This window comes from Hibiscus syriacus, unplaced genomic scaffold (genome assembly GCF_006381635.1).
Source record: "Hibiscus syriacus cultivar Baekdansim isolate YM2019G1 unplaced genomic scaffold, ASM638163v2 tig00020138_pilon, whole genome shotgun sequence".
Classification (NCBI taxonomy): domain Eukaryota; kingdom Viridiplantae; phylum Streptophyta; class Magnoliopsida; order Malvales; family Malvaceae; genus Hibiscus; species Hibiscus syriacus.
In genome coordinates, this window is record NW_024062483.1 from 252,001 (window position 1) to 271,887 (window position 19,887).

The window sequence follows — 19,887 nt, forward strand, 5'->3', positions numbered from 1 at the left end:
GAGTTCGAGTTGGATCGAGATCATGTTCAAGTTTCAATCGAGTTAAGATTGAGAATATTTAGAGTTCAAAGTTTTTGAATTCGAGTCGAGCTTCAATTTTTTTATTTCCAGTTAGAGTCAAATTTAAAAATTTAAAATCGCGAACTTTCAAAAAGAACCAAACTCAATTTTAAACATTTCTAGTCGAGTCTAACTCGGCAATATTCCAACTCGGTTCTTCTTTTTTACATCCCTACACCCACGTTAGAGAGGACAACTCACATATTTCAAAACGTTTTTGCTTTATAACATTTATCGTCAATTATATTTACTAGACTTCTATTTTTCAATTTTGGATTTTACCAAGACAAAAAAGTGAACTTTTCTCTCAAAGAAATGACTTGACTTGAGATATTTCAAAGAAATGCTTCAATTAAAAATATTTTTAAATCAACTTTTTTGTAGTATATATATGCATGCATCCAATGCTAGCTCTTCACAACTTAGCAATTGGCAAAGAAAAAGATACCCGAACAGCTTCTTTTATCTTTGCATGTACTGCAAAACAATGAGTTCAATCCATGTCCTTCTGCTTTTAACTTTTGGGACATTGGCATCTCTTGTCATGTCCCGAGCAATCCATGAAACCGCCGTTGTTGAACAATACGAGCAATGGATGGCCGATTACAGTTGAAAATATGCTAGCAGCTCGGAGAAGGAGAGGCGTCTTGATATATTCAAGGAGAACTTGGAATATATTGAGAGCTTCAACAATGACGGGAACAGGACTTTTAAGTTGGGGATCAATGAATTTGCTGACATGACACACGAGATTCTTAGAGTCTTACACAGGATACAACATGCAAGACAACCTCACAGTGTCAACCTCAACATCGTTTTTGTATGAAAAGTTTTCGGATTCTCCCACAAGCTTCGATTGGAGGGACAAAGATGCCGTCACTCCTGTTAAGAATCAGGGCAGATGCGGTAAGTCTTAATTTGTATCTAAAATAATCAGATTATATAAATTTACGAGTAGACTACACCAAATATTTCAATACCATTGAACTGCATGCAAATATCTTATTCCACTTAACTTTTAATTTATCCAATTATAATAACTTTTATTTAACTTCAATTATGTCATTGGGCATTTATAATCTAAACGGTGTGATGGTAATGAAAAAACGACATCGTTTTGGTGCAGCTATTGATGCCCAAAATGATGTCGTTTTAGACACTGATTTAAAGGTACATCGATTTTTCTACTAAACTTTTAAATATTTTTGGCACAATCTTCACTTTTTAATGATTTTCGATATCTTGTCAAAGATGATTGGTAATAGGTGATGATTGGCCCCAAGATGATTTCTTTTTGTCGACATCATACTAGGACCAAAAGATTTATCCACATCATCGCACTGTTAAAATTTAACTACCCTGTTGTAGAAATTGAAAGTTGAACCGTATAAACAATAAAAGACCTATTATTCAGTGATATTTGATTTAGTTTACCCTAAATTTAAAATGTAATAAAACTTCTTATATAATTTATATTTTAATATTACCCTCCTTTGATTTTAATGAAACTTCCACCATATATACGTTTGCAGGATGTTGTTGGGCATTCTCAGCAGTGGCAGCCGTTGAAAGGATTATCAAAATCAAAAACGGTGAACTAATCTCATTATCAGAGCAACAACTGTTGGATTGCAGCACAGACGGAGGAAACCAGGGTTGCAATGGTGGATGGATGATTAGCGCTTTCGGTTACATAAAAAAAAAAACCAAGGGATAACCACAGAAGAAAGCTACCCATACGAAGAAATGCAAGAAACATGCGACCTCGAGAAACAGACAACAAAAGCCGCCACCATCAGTGAATACCAAATGGTGCCCGAAAACAATGAAGATGAACTGCTTAAGGCGGTCGCAAATCAACCCGTGTCAGTCGCACTCGACGGCAGTGGGCCGGACTTTAAGTTTTACAACGGTGGAGTGTTTACGGGAGAATGTAGCAGTAGGCTCACACATGCAGTCACTATTGTTGGATATGGAACGGATGAGAGTGGTCTGGACTATTGGGTGATTAAGAATTCATGGGGAAACACGTGGGGTGAAAATGGGTTTATGAGAATCCAAAGGGGTGCCGATACACCGGGTGGCTTATGTGGTATCGCCATGAAAGCTTCTTTTCCGGTTGCATAACTCCACATCTCTCTACCTGCAAAATAAAATTACTTGTACTACTATCTAGTTTTATTTTCAAGGATCTTGATAGATATGTTACCATAGGTCCATGATCGACATTTCCTGTGTCTTGCGTATATGGTTACACTTTGGTTAGCTGTTATTAAGGCATAATCGGCTACATAAGCCTCCTATTGTAACGGTTAAAGCAAAATCTATTTGTAATTGATTTTCTACGGTTGATAAAGAAACCTAATACTCTTCCATTTACTCGTTGTCACTGATTGTCTTTCACTTCTCTATTAAGAACTGTTGTTCAACAATGTCCGGTCATTGTGCCGGAGTCTCAAGATTTCATCATGGGATCATTCGTTAAATGATGTTGGCGTTGTTTCTCTTCCACCGTTGCGCCGACGATTGAGTCCTTTACTCTCACGTCGTTGCTATTGCAGAGTTTGTAGATTTTTCCGATCTCCAGTTTTGTTCTTGTTGTTCTGTTGCTTCTGCTACTAGTTGTTTCCATTCTCATCTATCTCATTACTTTTTCCGTGGTTCTCTTCGTTTTTCGTCGTCAACACTATTTTTTCTTGATGATTCTCATGCCCAGATTCATTTGCACTATCGATTCGCATTAATGATCTCTATCGTGAGTTCAGCACCAAAGCATGGTTGTCGAGACGTTTCTCAGTCCTGGCGACGGAGAGTGCAAATAGTACACCCCAGACGGTGTAACTAGTCTCGAAAAGGTAAGTGCTTATCCTCCATGAATCAGATTAAATACCAAATTGTAGAGTTGCCACCAATCTTTTATATGGTGAGATTGGTCACCAAAATGTCTATATTATTTTAATAAAGATTCCTCAGAATAATATTAAAATAATACAACTCGGGTATGCTTACCAGAAAAATGAGTTCGGGAGTCGGTTACATATGGGAAAGAATTAGCATTCCCACAACGTCCAAAATTGGTACCGGTATTTATTAATTAAATGTTTTTGTAGTAAATAATAGACTTGCATTCTAAATTCAAATTTAATATAGATAATTACTAAGTAATATTTAACATAAATATTAATCATTTTATTATAATATTTAATATTAAAATTAAAAAAAGTATAAAATATGTATAATAATAATCATAAAATAAAAAATACTACTATTAATTGTACTAATGATTAATGATTAAATAAATAATATAATAAAAAAATTAATTAACCCTATTTGAAATACGACTAAAATAATAGATTAATTATTTAATTTACCCTAAATTAATTTGGGACTAAAATATAAGCTTATTAACATAATAAGGACTAAACATGTGATTTAACCTTAAAATATATGTATTAATACAATAAGGACTAAAATAAAAATATAAAAATGCGAAAATCAAATTAAAAAATGCAAAACTTGATTTCGGGACCAAATCGTAAAGCTTACAAAACCGTAGGGATTACGCGCATAGTTGAGCCATGCTAAAATTACAAAAATACCCTCCCAAAATGACGTCGTTCGGGAGAGGGTATATATAGCCCAAAACCAGTCCTTTTAGGACCATCTCTCCCATTTCTCTCGTCTCTCTCTCTCTCTAAATCAAGAGATGCTCTGATATCTCTCTAAAAACCCTCACATGAGGGGTAGCTACCACCGGTCGGCAGCCTTACGCCGCCTAACTCCACCATCGCCGGCCACCACCCACGGTGGCCAAAAAATACCAAACTACCCCAAAACATAGATCCGAACACCCTTGTCTCGAATCTGAGTCTCTTTTTTGGTAAAAATCCTTCAATAAGCCTATATCTGGGATTTTTACCTTTGGTAAAATCAACTTTCCGACGACCCTTGGGCTTTGGCCATAGTAAGTGCTCTCTATCTCTTCTCTTTGCTCTTTCATTGCTTGCTTGGTGGTTGTTGGGATACTTGCTGCTGTCTGTCTCTGTTTCTCTCTTGCTGCGTTTTTGTTTTTGTTGTATGTTTCTTGTTCTTGTAGTCGTTGCTTGCAGGGCTGGGGTTTATATAGCACCTGAAGATCGGTGCAATGATGATGAGATCCGGTGAGTCACCAGACCTACGATGGTGACTCACCCTAGCTTGATATGTTGTGCGGTTCTCGTTCACCTTCTGGAATCTTCAAGATAGCTCTGGAGAGGCGGTGACCATCGTGGCAGTCTTCGGTTGGAGCGTCAGAGGTGGTGGTCGGAATAAACCCTAGGGTGATGATACCCTAGGGTTTCGTCTAGATGAGATATGGACCCTCCATTTTCCTCTTGATCGAACGAATGAGGAGAAGCGGTCCAGGAGAAGAGTTGTGGAAACCCTAGCTTCTGGTGGGGCTTCTCACGTGGGCCTACTGAATCTGGGTCTGGACTGGTTGTTGGGCCTGTGAATTTCTTTGTAACCAGCTCATGAGTTATCATTTGGGCCTCCAAACTTGTAAATGGGCCTCGAGCTATATAAATAATAATATATAATATAATAACGTATATAATAAACGTCACTCGGATGAAAACTAGTGTCGACAACAGCCCCTCTTTGCTTATTTTTGTGTTAACAAGAATAAAGCAAAGATAAAAAGACAAGTTTTCATATAGTGAACTTCTTACTTTGCTGGGAATTCGTTCCACTACTCTTTCGTGGAGATCAAACTTTGATATGATCTTGCTCCTGCTTCACTACTTTTCTGTGAAGGTTGAGGACGACTTACAAATGATTTGCTTCACTACTATTCCGTGAATGCCGAATTTGTATGTCTTGAACATAATTTGTTTCACTACTCTTTTGTGAAAACTCAAAGATTGTCTTAATGGGAATCTAATTTCACTACTATTCCATGAAGATCAGACTCGCCATTAGATTACTTCACTACTCTTCGGTGAAGATTTCATACTTTGCTGAAAAATCTGTTCCACTACTCTTTTGTGGAGTTCAGATTTGTGATTGAATTTGCTTCCACTACTCTTCCATGGAGTTTGATACTTTGCTGAAAAATTTGTTCCACTACTCTTCCGTGAAAATGAATTGAGAATATAATTTCACTGGTCTTTCGTGAAGATCAGACTCACCATTAGATTACTTCATTACTCTTCCGTGAAGATTTCATACTTCGCTGAAAAATTCATTCCACTACTCTTCGTGGAAAGCGAATTTTTTTCTTGCTTTTTGCTTTTGCTTCACTACTCTTCTGTGAAGTTTGAAAATGATTGACTTGACAAGAATCTAATTTCACTAATCTTCCGTGAATATTAGATTCAAAGTTGAATTTGCTTCCTCTACTCTTCCATGGAGTTTGATACTTTACTGAAAAATCTGTTCCACTACTCTTTTGTGGAACTCAGACTTTGGTCTTGTTCTTGCTTTTGCTTTACTATTCTTCTGTGAAGTTTGATTTGAGTTGAAAGAATTATCTTGCTTGAGATATTTTTAAAATTTTCATTGAATGAGAGACTTTTAAATTTTTCTCATTCTTCAAACAACTTGTTGGTTAGGCATGCCCCAATACTTCCTCTATATGGATTGCATTCATCTATTCTTCAGATGTTTCCCTCTCCAATCATGTTTCATGTATTCAGGATTTGGATTCTACCTTATACTCATAAGGTATTTTGTCCCTGCATCTTCTTATGAAATGGATTTATGTAAATGCAATCAAATATATCAATGAAATGCATGATGAATGCAAATAATGTTCTTATGAATGCATGACTGTATTAATCTTCATATGAATCCAAAGTTTGATCTTCTTTCACTTGATCATCTTTTTTCAGGGTTTCACTTCAATCAATAGTGTAGTTACTTATGCTTTCAAGCTTGCATTTTCAAAGAATCATCTGATCACTTTGTATTTTTGTATATTCTTTTACCTTTAGAAGAACTGTTTCATTTATGAGACTCTTGCCATACTCAGAATTATGACCTTGTTGCCCCACTTCTCTTGATAACACCAACTGTGTCTATCTGAACTTGTGTAGAAATCTGGTAAAGCTTTGGTCTTTGAAAAGAGAATCTATCATCTTTGAAAAGAGAATCTATCATCTTTACAAAATGTAGACATGACTATGCTAAATTCATCAGAGATTTAATCAAGATATCAGCCACGTCTGTTCTGATTTAACTCTTGAAACATATCACATGAAGGATTTATCCTAATTCCTTTCATGTCTCCACATCTAATCATATATTTTCATAAAAGGATTTATCCTAATTCCTTTCATGTCTTCACATATAATCAGATCTCGAATAAGGTTATTCAAACCATATCATGTTTAATCTTAGTTGACTCCACTAGTTTCTTGTTGTTAAAGTTCCAACGTTCTTTTTGTGGAAAGAAATCTTCACTATTTCTCATGTCTGATTCTTGGAGTGTGAATACAAACTTCATTTTATGTCAATCACATGATTGCAACATTGGTTCAACACCATAATTATTGGTTCGTAAAACATTTGACAACACATTCATCCTTTCATATGATTTCTATCTAGATTTCTCAATGATGTTCAAAGCTTTTTATATGATATCACAATGATATTTCAGTAAAGATACAAATGAGCGCATATTTGACAATACATTTATCCTTTCTCATGACTCCTATTGGGATGATGTAATCACATGATGTACAGAACAATGATGTACGATCAACTTGATTGGCTTTGTTTCAATATTTTCATTCTTCATATCTTCCTGCTTTAATGGAAATATTTGCTCAAATCGATAATCTTTCCAGAGGATGATAAGGGTTCAGCATACCCTAGCATTTTGCTAATACAAATGCTACTGACATGATCATTTGGAAAAACCGGTTGGATCATTTTTGTCTGAAATGAGCCTTCAATATGCCCCATATTTTATTTCTGACTAAAAAAGGCCTTCAGCATGCCCCACATTTTATTTCTGACTGAAATAGGCCTTCAATATGCCCCAACCTTGGCTAAGTCATAAAGTGCACTCTTAAAGTCTATTTGATCTAAATCTCATACTCCTCACAAGGTCCAACTTTAATACTGCCCTATCGTGGGTACTTGTGGCTTGATTCGTGCCCAAATCTATTTATCTTGAATGCTTTCATTTCAGCAACTTGAGGAAGTCTCTTCATGTTGTCACATCATAAGAGATAATCAATCCTTTTGACTAAGATATGTGCATCTTCTGAATGAAGTAATCACCTTTTCCTTGACTGGTTATCTTAAGGGAATATTATAAGTTCAATTTCCCTAGACTTTGGTTTCTCAGGCCATTTGCTTTCAAGAATGTGAAATGTTTGATCATTATGGCCTTACTCATTAATTTGCTTAAAGATCCTTTGTTATTTGAAACTATCCTGCTTAACAATGTTTTTCTTCCTTTCTCATCAAAGAATGAAAGAATTTCGTAAAATATTGCACCTTACAGGTTCACAATAGAATCAAATTATAAGCATGAATTCAAAGAATAACAAAAGAATCAACAACTTTTACTATTTCAGAGTTATAGTTCTTTGACAAGTATCAAGATTGAGGGTTTAGTTTCAGGTTGGCTTTCCCTATTTTCTATGGTTTCATCTTAGTGAAGATGTCACTCTTCTCTCGTGAACATTGTCACATGCCTCACTTTTTTGACTTGGTATCTTTAACCGGATATGTACAAAATGACACAATCTAGTATAACAGTTACTAGACCTTCTAAAGTATCTCTACTTCAATTCTCTAAAATCTTTGATTTTTATTCAAAGCAGTGTGAAAACATCGATGAGATTTCTGTGTGCACATGTGTGAAATAGACTATAACATACATTTATTTCACTTTTTATAATAATTTCTTTTGCCATTTTGGCTAGCTGAATTCAACTTTATTGACATTTGCCTTTAATGAGCTAATTGACATTTATCCATAAAGCCAGAGCTATTAACCAATTTCCTTAGAGAGACAGCTTTACTATACATATGACTCTTACTTTTATGAGAACCTGTTATAATCTATGTGTTTGGTGAAATTCAGAAAATCTCATTACCAAATTTTAATTTCCAACAGCTAACTTTAAACTAGATTTGACAAAGTTTCATCGTCAAATCTCATCAATAGAAAGGTAATCTAGTTAGCTTTGTAATGTTTCACAAGATGCCCCACGTTGTATGCTTCTAAATATCAATATGAAGCCTTTTCTCTAATTCTTTGTATTGGAGAAAGCTCTCTCATATTTGTGGAAAGGGTAATGTCAGGTATATTTCATTTGAGGTAAGGTTAGGGTCCTTTTTTTGTATTCAATCTTGATACTTTTGTCAAAGATGTATAAATCTAACTTTAAAGAGTTTTTAATCTAACGATATTTAAATAACTTCAAGATTGCAAAATTGATTCAATATTCATAACCTTAAAAGCAACACATTTTTATTACAAAAGGTGGAGAAGGGGATAAAAACATATTCAAATATGATGTTATGAAAGGTACAATAGTGGTAGATAACAACTTCTATTGTCATATTATTCCTTGGATGTTGGGTGTCTAATCAGAGCAGGATCTTTGTCGATACTTGCCCCCTATTTCTTGATCATTTCTTGGGTAACTTCTTTTGATTTGCTTTTGAGTACACAAATCTCAGCTTTCTCCTAAGCTATTTCTTGGTCAAATCCTGTCATTATCTTCCCTTACTAGCAATTGAGCTCAGTTTGAATTTCAAAACCAATCTCTTTGGTGGCAATAGTTGTATCCTGACTCAGGATATTTCTTGCAGCTGTACTTGGCATAGCATTTTCTTTTCTTTTTGAATTTCCCTCTACTTCTCTTGATTTCAGAAGATCTGACACGGATGTCTCCAAGGTTGTATCAACCTTGCTTCCTTTTAAACCTGTAGGCTAGTCTCAAATTACCTTTCCTTTTTCTTTTTCATTTCTTATTCTTGCATCATCTTTTAGCTTAAGAGAAGTATCGAGAATTAAATCTTCCATACATACTTCATCTTCCTTGGCTTTGTCTTGTCCTCCATTTGTTTTGACACTATCAACTTCATTTCTGTAGTTGACTCCCAAATGTTTGATCAAAATGGATTCAATGTTGGCATCCACTTCTATAACTCCATGAGTCACAAGATCTTGAACTCGTCGTTTGAATTTGCCATAATTTTTAATGGAGTGTCCTCGGATTCCAGCATGATACTCACAAAAGACCCTTTTATTATACCATCTAGGGTAAGGCGGTACCAAAGGTTTAGCCAGACATGGGGCAATAAGATGGACTTCATGTAATTTGGCATATAACTTGCTACATAAGATTGAAGGAAAACAGGGTAGAGATTCCCTTGGTATGATCGTTTCTTTACTATTGCTTTCTTGAAAACATTTTCTTTGAATGTCTGACTTTTGACCATTGTCTTGAGAGAAAATCTGACTTGAAAATTTCTCTTTTCCAACTAGCTTTGGTTCCTTGAGGAGTTTAGGTTTCCCGTTTTTGAAATATAATAACCCTTTTTCCATAAGGTCTTGGACTTTTAATTTCAACATTATACAACTTTTAATAGAATGACCAAAATCTCCAGAATGATAATTGCATGGATTCTTGATATTTTTCCAATTTGGATGCAAATAAGTACTAGGAGGAATGGATGTTACAAGATCACTTTCAAAGAGAAAAGGTAAAAACTCTTAATACGCAATTGGAATTGGAATGAAATGTGTCATCCTTTTTTCCTTCTTGCCTTTTTTATCCATTTTCAATGGGACTTGTTCCACGTTTCTCGTTTTTGTACCAGCTTCAATGTCCATGCTATCTGTCATATTTCCTGATTTGTGAGAATGGGTTGGATTTCTATATTCAACAACAGGTTCTTGGTTATTTGTCATCATATCAGTGAAATCCAAACTTTTTCCTTAGGCTTTCATCTTTTCATGCTCAATAGGGTCTTCTGACATTTTCTCCCCATATAGCAAAGTAACCATTATACTCCTTATCTTAGACATTTGTTCCCTGGACTCAACTTGGAACTTTCTCGTTTCTTCAAGCATTTCTCGTTGGATTTCCAAAAGTTGTTCTTGGATTCTCCCAACCCTTCTAACTCGAGCTAATATTACATTCATTGCTTTCAATCTTTTTTAAGACCTGCCCCTAATTTTCAGAACTCCTGATTTCAAAATCTTTTACTGATTACTCCCATGTTTTCATGATTGATGCATGTTATCAGGCTATGCAGAACATGATTGTGAATGTAATATGCATGTATAAAAAGGTGTAATTCAAGAGTGATTATCTCAAAACAACTTCCATTGAACATAAGGAGATTTTTCTAGTACATCTAGAGATCATTACATATAAGGGACAACTTTCCCTCCTAATTTTTCTATCTCCTTAAAAAGCCAAGTTAATTTCCATTTATGCTCTAGAATCAGATCATCATCCTGCTTCAGTTTCATTGTAAAACCAGCTAAGTTCACCAGCTTGTGGGCTACCTTGCTTGCTTGAGCAACATTTTTCTTCATGTCATATTCTTTTTCTTGAATCTTACCTGCCATTTCCTGAATTTGTAGACAAATTGTTCATTTTCTTTTATCATAAAACATTTATGCTCAAGAAGTTCTTATACCAGATCTCCATAATCATCCATCATTTTCAGTAATGTGTGGTTCTGAGCTCTAGTGGATTTTATTTCAACATTAATCTCACACTGATGAATCAGGTATGAAATTTCCATATTGGCTATATCCTTTTTCAATATCTGGCTTTCAGCTTGACATTTTTTCCAAATTGGTGATGGTTGCATTGTATATTTCTTCAACAATTTGAAAGTCATAGGAGAATTTCTTTGCTTGATCATCATTTTTCTTTTTCTAGTAATCTGTATCACTCTTTAGTTTAATGATTTATGTCATCCATTCTTCAGGAGTATTTCCTAATCCAACATCTTTGAAGGTTTGACTAACTTTTTGAAAATCATCAAGCATGGCTTCGACCTCTATGCTTTGTTTCTTGTTTTTGTCTTTCCAAAAACGGGCTTGAGCTTCATAAAAATTCTCTCCCTTGTGACTGTTTCTATTGATGCTCTTACCATAAAAGGCTTTCGGTACCAGTCTAACAGGATTTTTGCATGCATACCCCTCAATTACTTTAACAACATTTCAAGATATCCTTATTTGGCTGCTTCACAGTTTACTTGATCATGAAACCCTTTCTCCATAATGAAAGCCTTTGATTTTGATAATTACTCTTGAATCAACACCCTTGAGTATGTCATGATTATGAAAATGCAAATAGAATAATTAATATGTGCATTTGTTAGAATATATACAAAATTGGTTAGTAAGAAACAAATCATATCCTAACCTCATGCTTTCTAGTTTCATGCTTTGTTTGGAAAAATTACCTAACCACATGATTTCTAGTTCGCATGCATTTATTTAGAAAATAAAATAATATTAAATAAAATGAAAAGCTCAACATGCTTTCCCTTGTGTACTTAGTCTTACAAGACTCAATCAGGTTAGGCTCCACCTAGACTTCAGTTCTAAGTTTATTATATGCTGAGTTTTGGCTCTAAAGTAAGAAGGGTCAACGAATTGTCCTTCGTTGGTGTCCCCTTGGACTGCCAAGCCCTTAATCCTGGTCCATTACAGACTTTTGGATTAAGTTCAATTCGAAGGAACACACTTCCTTAAGTCCATACGGATGTGAAAACCACACGAGGAACATAAGGTGTGAGCTCAAAGAATGGTCCTCTATCCCATACGAAGGTGTAAACCACACGAGGGAATAGTTTCTGATTCACTTAAACAGGATAAGAGCGGGGTTTTAGCTCATGTCATGAATGCAGTGCACAGTGGGTGAGGAAAAGCATAAAATAAAAATAATATACAACCTATTATTTTATTTTAATGATCCAAAAATTAAATTTGTAGACATAAAAAAGGCAAATGTTAGCAAAGTAATAAAAATAATTAAAACAAATTTATTATTTACTGCAAAGACAACTAATTAATAAATTGGTAGTTGGACTCTCATTTTAAAAAAGTCCCCAGCAGAGTCGCCAAGCCGTCAAGACGTTTCTTTACCCTGGCGACAGAGACTGCAAATAGTACACCCCAGACGGTGTAACTAGTCTCGAAAAAGTAAGTGTTTATCCTCAATGAATCAGATTAAACACCAAATTTAGAGTCGTCACCAATCTTTTATATGGTGAGTTTGGTCACCAAAATGTCATATTATTTTAATAAAGATTCCAAAGAATAATATTAAAATAATACAACTCAGGTCTGCTTACCAGAAAAATGAGTTCGGGAGTCGGTTACATATGGGAAAGAATTAGCATTCCCACAACGCCCAAAATTAGTACTAGTATTTATTAATTAAATGTCTTTGCAGTAAATAATAGACTTGCTTTCTAAATTCAAATTTAATATAGATAATTACTAAGTAATATTTTAACATAAATATTAATCATTTTATTATAATATTTAATATTAAAATTAAAAAAAATATAAATTATACATAATAATAATCCTAAAATAAAAAATACTAATATTAATTGTACTAATGATTAATGATTAAAGAAATAATATAATAATAAAATTAATTAACCCTATTTGAAATACGACTAAAATAATAGATTAATTATTTAATTTACCCTAAATTAATTCAGGACTAAAAATATAAGCTTATTAACATAATAGGGACTAAACATTTAACCTTAAAATATATGTATTAATAATCATTGCACTTTAGGGTATTTTCAAATATTAGTCTTTAACTTCAACTATAAATACCCTAGCTCATTTAACTTCAAAATCATCCCAAATCATTTCTTTCTCCCAATACTAGAGAGTTTTCTTGTGAGTAGTGAGTATTTTGTAAACACCTGTAAATTTTCTCTTTTTAGTAAAAGATCTGCAGCAGTCCGGAGACATAGGCATTATTGGCTGAACTCTGTTATCATTTTCGGGTATTATTTTTCCGCTTTTATTTCGCATTCTCACTAATCTGGTTATAAGAAAATTACTCGTTCTCGTTTTAATTCCCAACAGCATCCACCATTACTCCACCGTTGCAACCTTGGTTTCCACCATTTCAGCTGCAATCCACCAGCTATTGCTCCGATAATGAGGTTAATTTGCCTGTGTTGATTTGGGTTAATGATTCGATGGCTGCCACTGCTGAAAATGCCCTACAACTATCTGCAAAAATATTTGAAAATAATATTGTTATAAAGTATTATCATTAGTATTGAATAATAAATAATAAAAGAAAGTAGAGATTGTCCCCAAGTCTTTACACAACCTTCAAAACTCAAAATAAGAGAGTGAAATTTCGCTTGTGTTGCGCTCTTCGATAATAAATCTTTCCATAAAGGAAAGAATAGAACCAAAGATAAAGCTAGGATTGAGCTACGAGGGGACAAGATGTTTAACTTTAAAATAAATAGGGTTCTAAAAACAATTAATCCATAAAAATTAAGAGATTAAGGGTTTAATAACAATAATTCTAGCAAAAAAATCAGTAAATAACAATAAAACTTACTGCATTTTCCCTGTTGTTTAACAGGAGTGACGGGACCTCGGTCCCTCCAATCGAAGCTTATATCCAGTGGCACTTGATCCATTGAAATATCTGAATAATTTGCATAACTAAACGATGTTGATTCAGAACTATCCATCTTATGATATCCGGTGTGAGCTGCAATGAATTCATCATGTATCAAATCTGCAAATTCATTCAGTCCCAACTTAAAACTCCTGTTTCCCACAGTATTGAAGCTCTCGATATATTCGAAGGTCTCCTTGAATATATTAAAACGCTTCTCCTTCTCCGATTCGCTGTTATATTTTCGACCATAATCAACCATCCATTGCTCATGTTTTTCAACAATGGCGGTTTCATGGATTGGTCGGGACGTGACAAGAGATGCCAATGACCTAAAAATTAAAAACGAAAACACATTCATTAAACCCATTTTTTTGTGTGCTAATTACTGATTTGTGAAGAAGCAGGAAGCAATGCATGTTTGTACATATACCACGATGCGTGAGAATTGAACAGGTCGTTTTAGAAGTTAATTTAGAAAAAAAACCAATAATCAAGACATTATACCTTTTTTGCTTTGTCTTTATCACTGAATTACCTCGTTTTCTTTCCTTTGACCGGATTTCATTCCTTTTAAGCCCTCCTTAATAGTCTCTTGATGACCCTCAAACGGAATCTATCAGTGCATGGAATATCTTCTTAAGATACCAATTAAGTAATTTTTTAAAGATCCGAATCCAAAATTAAAAAAAAGGAAAGATATTGATTTTGTTCAAGTGTGAAAATAATTGATGCAAAATGGAAATGGAAATGGAAAATGTCAACCTTTCTACATATTTTTATTTTGGATAATATCACATATACCATATGTATTTTAATAAAATATCTAATATGATTTATATTTAAAAGGTTTAATTTGACATTTTTTTCTTTGATAAGACCTAGGCAGGTCTATCCACTGGGTGAAGTGGAGCAATATTTGTGTGCCCAAGGAGTATGGCGGGTTGGGTATATTTGATTTGCATATTAGAAATCGATCGCTCCTGAATAAATGGATCGTTAGGTTCGGCGTTCAGCCTAACAGCTTGCGGAGGAAAGTTGTGTCTGCCAAGTATAACCCCGACCAGAATGCATTGCTCCCGAAGTCAGTCTCAAAGAAAAAAAGAATCATGGTGTTGGCGAAATATCACCAAGGTTCTAAACATGGATGATGATGTCCTATTGAATAATTTGATATGTGTTGCGGGCGATGGCAGCAAGAATGATTTTTGGAAGGGCTATTGGACTGTCGTTTCCTCACTGAAAGCAGCCTTCCCGAGAATCTATAGCATTGCGGTTCAGAAAAAAGATAAGGTTAAGGAATTTTGGTCATAAAGTCAACGGGTCCTGGGTCTGGGACATCAAACATAGACGATCTCTAATTGAGTGGGAAGTAAATGTTCGGAATAGCTTCTTTGCAGTTATCAAGAATGTAACGAATATTGGCGCAGCAGTGGATCGTGTTAAGTGGAGCGTGTCATCTGATGGACTGTACGTCCCAAAGAAGTATTGTATGAAAGCTTCGTGTGTTGGTTTAGTCGAGGATCAGTTCTGGAATCTAGTGTGGTCCAATTTGGCACCGCCCAAAGTCGAGGCTTTCGTTTGGAGGTTAGTGCAAAACAGAATTCCATGCTTTACGAAGTTACAAAGACGGGGCATACCAGGTACAGAGAACGCTCGTTGCGTATTTTACATATTAGAGCAAGAAACACCAAATCATCTATTCTATCAATGCGAGATTGTATGGAAAGTTTGGCAAAAAAATGGTGTGAGTCGTGGAACGTTTCCATTGTGTTCCCTGATAATGTTAAGTTCCTTGTTTGCCTGTGGGACAATCAGAAAATCAGAAAACAGGACAAACCCATCTGGAGCATGGCGTTCTTCGGGTTTATTTGGACCATTTGGATTCATAGGAACAATATTGTTTTCAAAGGGTGTGAATTCTCCGTTGATGGTATATATGTTTCAACTTTGCTAAGAATTGGTGGTTGGGCTAAAAGCAAATGGCCCTATGATATACCATCCATTTCTGATTTCATGAGATTTCCTAGTACTTTCACAGTTAGGGTGGTAAACTAGGGTCATTGTTCTATAGTCGGGGGAGTTTCTTTAGCAGGCTTGGAAGTCTATTAGCTATTTAAAATAATTCCGAGGTTTCTTCTGTTATTTCATGTTATATGTTGTATTATTGCAGGTTCTGTTGTATAGGGATAAAGTTTTTTCATCTTGGTGTGTTGAATTTGGTTATTGTTTGCGTATGGATAAGCTGGAATCTGTTGGTCGCAGCTTGTTAACGAAAGCCTAATCCTATAGACAGTCTAATGGGGTGGTATTTGCAGAATTGGTAGTAGTGTGAGTTGATATGAAAGGTTCTTTAGAGGTTCTCGCAATGTTTCATTAGTAGGTTCAGTTGGGGGTTCAACTACTGGTGTAAGTTGGTTTTCGATTAGGATAAGGCAACATGTTTGATAGATAAGTTGTATTCGCTCCAAGGGCTACCAGTGGAGAAAATGGTCCTGATCCTTATAGCCTAAGAATAGATCTTAGCACATCCAATAGAAGAGGTGGGTAGCTTCTCTAAATCCATCGTTCATTGCAGTAGTGGTTAGAATCGGACTTAACATGGTGCTCTTATCTTTGTCTGGTTTGTTAAGTTGAAGTTTGATGGTTTTAGGGCCCCCCTGGTGGTCTCTGACTTTATTGGTGTTCATGGTTATACCCTGGTTTTTCTATGGTGAGGCGTAAATTTTGGTTCTCGTCTGTGTTGGTTGAAGCCACTTTGGTCTGAGTTGTTGGGGCTGGCTAGACCACAAAGCAGACTGATCTAACCTGCTACCGAGTGGAGAGTAACTGTTCTCCATGTCAGTTGTGCTGCTCTTGACTTGAGTGTGGTGAAGTGAAAGTTCAGTGCAGTTGTTGGTTTCACGTTTTGGCGGTTTGTTGGTCTTATCTAAAGTTGGGGCATACTGCTATGATTGTGGTCAAGGTCTGAGTCGTGGCTGAATATAAGGGTCATTTGACGGGCGGATTGGTTGAGTTCTCCGGCATGGTACGCGAGTTTTGTCATTGGGGTGTAGTATAATAGTTTGCAGACTATCATGGCAAGGACGTGTGGAGCTCCCATACATTTATGTTACAGTACTCTTCCTTATTGTTGTAGACTCGTGGGACTAGTGATCCCTAGTTTATTAAGGGCAATATGTCGAGTTTGGTACCGACCCTGCTATTTGTTGTTGCAGGATTATGGCACTTCTATGATGCATTCTTTTTTCTCCCATCTAGGTTAGGAATGTTTTTTAATGAGGCTCATGACAATATTGTACTTTGTATTTGTTTTCGTTAATACAAAGTGCAACCCCTTTAAAAAAAAAGATAATTGTTTTGAGTTGTAGCTTATTTTGTTGTTAAATTAACAGATAAGTGTCTGATGTAAGGTTGAACGAATTTTAAAGAACTCATATATCTCGAATGCTAAAGTAAATTAATAATGTCTTTTTGAACTTTTGATGTAAGGTTAACCTACTCACTTGATTGTGGATCTAGGAAGGAAGCAAACACCATGTAGAATAAGTGAATGGTTACAAATCAAAGTGGCTTTGACGGTTGATGTAGGGTAAGAATGGAGGGCTGAAAGTGAAAAACTGAAGGTTGGTTTTAAGTGAAGTAGCGTGAGGTATGGCTTATGAAAGAAATGGAATATGAAGTTGGTGTTATGGTGATAGTATCTTGAAGAAAGGATCAAAGAAGAACCTATACTAAGAAGTATAGACCCAGACTTTATATGCTCTCTCCAAGGGGTGGTAAACAAGGACTTGGATCCACTAGATATGAGATTTAGGAACCACAAGTATCAATGGAAGATATAGGGATTGACGCCACAAGTAAGACTAGTTAATAAGTCAATGGAGTCACAAAGGATAAGGAGATAAAACTCACAAGGAATTATATTGATGAAAAGATTGTATGTTTTTACAAATGAAATGCCTAAGTATGTATAAGAAAAGAAAGGGGTTTGGACAAATGATTACATGTTTCGGTGAGCTCTTGTTCCTTTACATAAAGTCATAATTAATGCTTTACAAAGACAATTGAATGATTATATAGGTTCGGTTTAAATGAGAGGGCATGTTGTTTTGATGAAAGGTGATGAAAGGCTTCATTTTGGCGCCTTGGGTGAAGGGGAGTGTTGATTTGGCCGAATGGTGAGATGCTTCTTGGAGTTTGGCGCCCAAACGAGTGGATTGCATGCCTTGGCCAATCGGTTGGAAAACCCCTTGGTGTTTAGAGCCTAGCCTTAAGTCACATGAGGTGCACATGCTTTGTGAATGCACAAAACAACCTTCTTGCTTGCACATAGTCTTCCACACCTTAGGATGTAGAATAAGCTTGATGTCCATGATTCTCCACACCTAAGGAAAGTGGAGGTTGCTACCATGGTGCTCCTTCGGTGCTTTAGGAGACTTAGGTAGTGTCAAGTAGGTAGCTAGTTGAGTTAGAGCTGGCACACTCAAGCTAGCTAGCGACACTCCAGATACTCAACTACCATCTCAGCTTCACTCCAGCTGTCCTTAGTCATCAGCTCAGCTACCAAGTCCTCAGCTATCCTTTAGCTACCTTTAGCTCCTTCCCAGCTCCTTTAGCTAGCCTTTCATTTTTATTTTCTTTTTTTTACTATGGGGTACCACATTTTACTGCCTCTGTGACATTGTTTTCCTGGATATGGTTAGTTTACAGGTAGATGAATCTTTTCTATCAGATTATTAGGAAATACTTATATATAAATTGGATGTTTTTGGTAGATTGAACAAAGGATGGTTCTAAATGCTCGTGTTTTCGATTGTTCAACTAAATTGTCAATATTTTAAGTCGATATTGAACCGGGTTCGGTCATGTATGTTAATGTATGTTATTCCTTCTGATTTTAAACGCTATTTATTCATCAATCTTCCATTAACACAATTTTTAGATTTTGAGTGCATTGAGATACAATTAGATAAGACTTATATAATAAATAATTACCTAAACTATATCCTCCTTTTAGTTTAAGTACCTAAAGTATTTTTAGTCAAAATAAATACTTAAAGTTATATTTTTGTTTAAAATAGGTATCTAAAGTATTTTGTCAAAATATGTACTAAAGTATTCATTTTTTTATCGAAGTACCTAAAATATTCTTTAATTAATGTCACATGTCAACTTTTTATAACTTAGATGAAATTTTTTGAATAGTTTAGGTACCTATTTTGACATAAAATACTTTAGACACTTATTTTGACCAAAAATACTTTAGACACTTATTTTGACCAAAAAATACTTTAAATAATTAAATGAAAAAATGAGTATACTTTAAATACTTATTTGTGATATAAACCATTAGATAATGTAGACATTGGCCAATTAATTTCTAGTGATTTGACCAGGTTCAGATTCCATTTCTCTTATCCGTGCCATTAACTTTCTTTATATAAAAAAAGTTGGGGGCTTTGCAAGTTTAGATACAAGTTTTTTCAAGTCTTTAAATATAATCTTTTAAAATATATATTTATTGAATAATTGAACATAAAATTAATACATGTATATTGTTATTGTCTGATTCGTACTTGTGTAATTACGTACCTTCGACAAACACCATACACGTTAATTCTTTTTGAAAAAGTTTATATAATATTTTTTCGTACTTTTGACCTCTCTTTTCCGTTTTATGTCATTTCAATCTAATATGTTCTTGTACTATCACTACTACGTAGGCAGAAAACGTATGAAGAAGTGTTTGAGGTGTTCTCAGCGTACAGAAGCCTTATAAGAATTTCAGCCGGGTCTTCTTTTGCTTTTCTTGTGCTTTGGTGATCTGTTGCGTTTGAATGTGTGATGTTGCTCCTGTGTTTGTGTAATGCTTTGTGTGTTCATTGATGGCATTCCGGCAGGTGGTGGAGAGGCGATTTCAGCAGTAGTCGGTGATGTGATGTTTCCTAGGTTGCAAGAGGGTTTTGCTGTAAAATTTATTTTCGAGGCATAGAAGAAAGTTTCAATGAATCACTTAAAAAGAAAAGTAAGATGGTGCCCTGAAAAGATGGTATCCGCATGCAGTTCCTGTTGTGGGATTGAGGTGGCTGTATTCGTCGTGGTCATAGTGTCGAATGATGGGCCGTTTTGTTATGGTCTGAGATTACAGACAACTTCTGTAATTTGGGAGTTGTTTCCTTTGGAA

At 35.2% G+C, this 19,887-nt stretch overlaps 1 protein-coding gene and 1 pseudogene across 1 annotated transcript; one reads left to right on the plus strand and one right to left on the minus strand.

The window, feature by feature from the left end:
- Positions 1–472: 472 nt before the first annotated feature.
- LOC120209763 lies at positions 473–2,241 on the plus strand (annotated as a pseudogene).
- Positions 2,242–13,205: 10,964 nt separating this feature from the next.
- On the minus strand, positions 13,206–14,070 carry LOC120209765 (senescence-specific cysteine protease SAG12-like). The gene is made up of 2 exons (XM_039208684.1): positions 13,638–14,070; positions 13,206–13,294 (listed from the first exon to the last, which is right to left on the minus strand). Exons 1-2 carry the CDS (start codon positions 14,068–14,070, stop codon positions 13,206–13,208), a joined length of 522 nt encoding a protein of 173 aa, XP_039064615.1.
- Between the last annotated feature and the right edge of the window lie 5,817 nt (positions 14,071–19,887).

Bases quoted from the DNA above. Each gene is read 5' to 3' on its own strand.
- LOC120209765 (XM_039208684.1), bottom strand. From the start codon at position 14,070: ATGGGTTTAATGAATGTGTTTTCGTTTTTAATTTTTAGGTCATTGGCA. The intron at 13,295-13,637 runs GTAAGTTTTATT...ATATTTTTGCAG, and splicing joins TAAACAACAGGGAAAATGCA to ATAGTTGTAGGGCATTTTCA.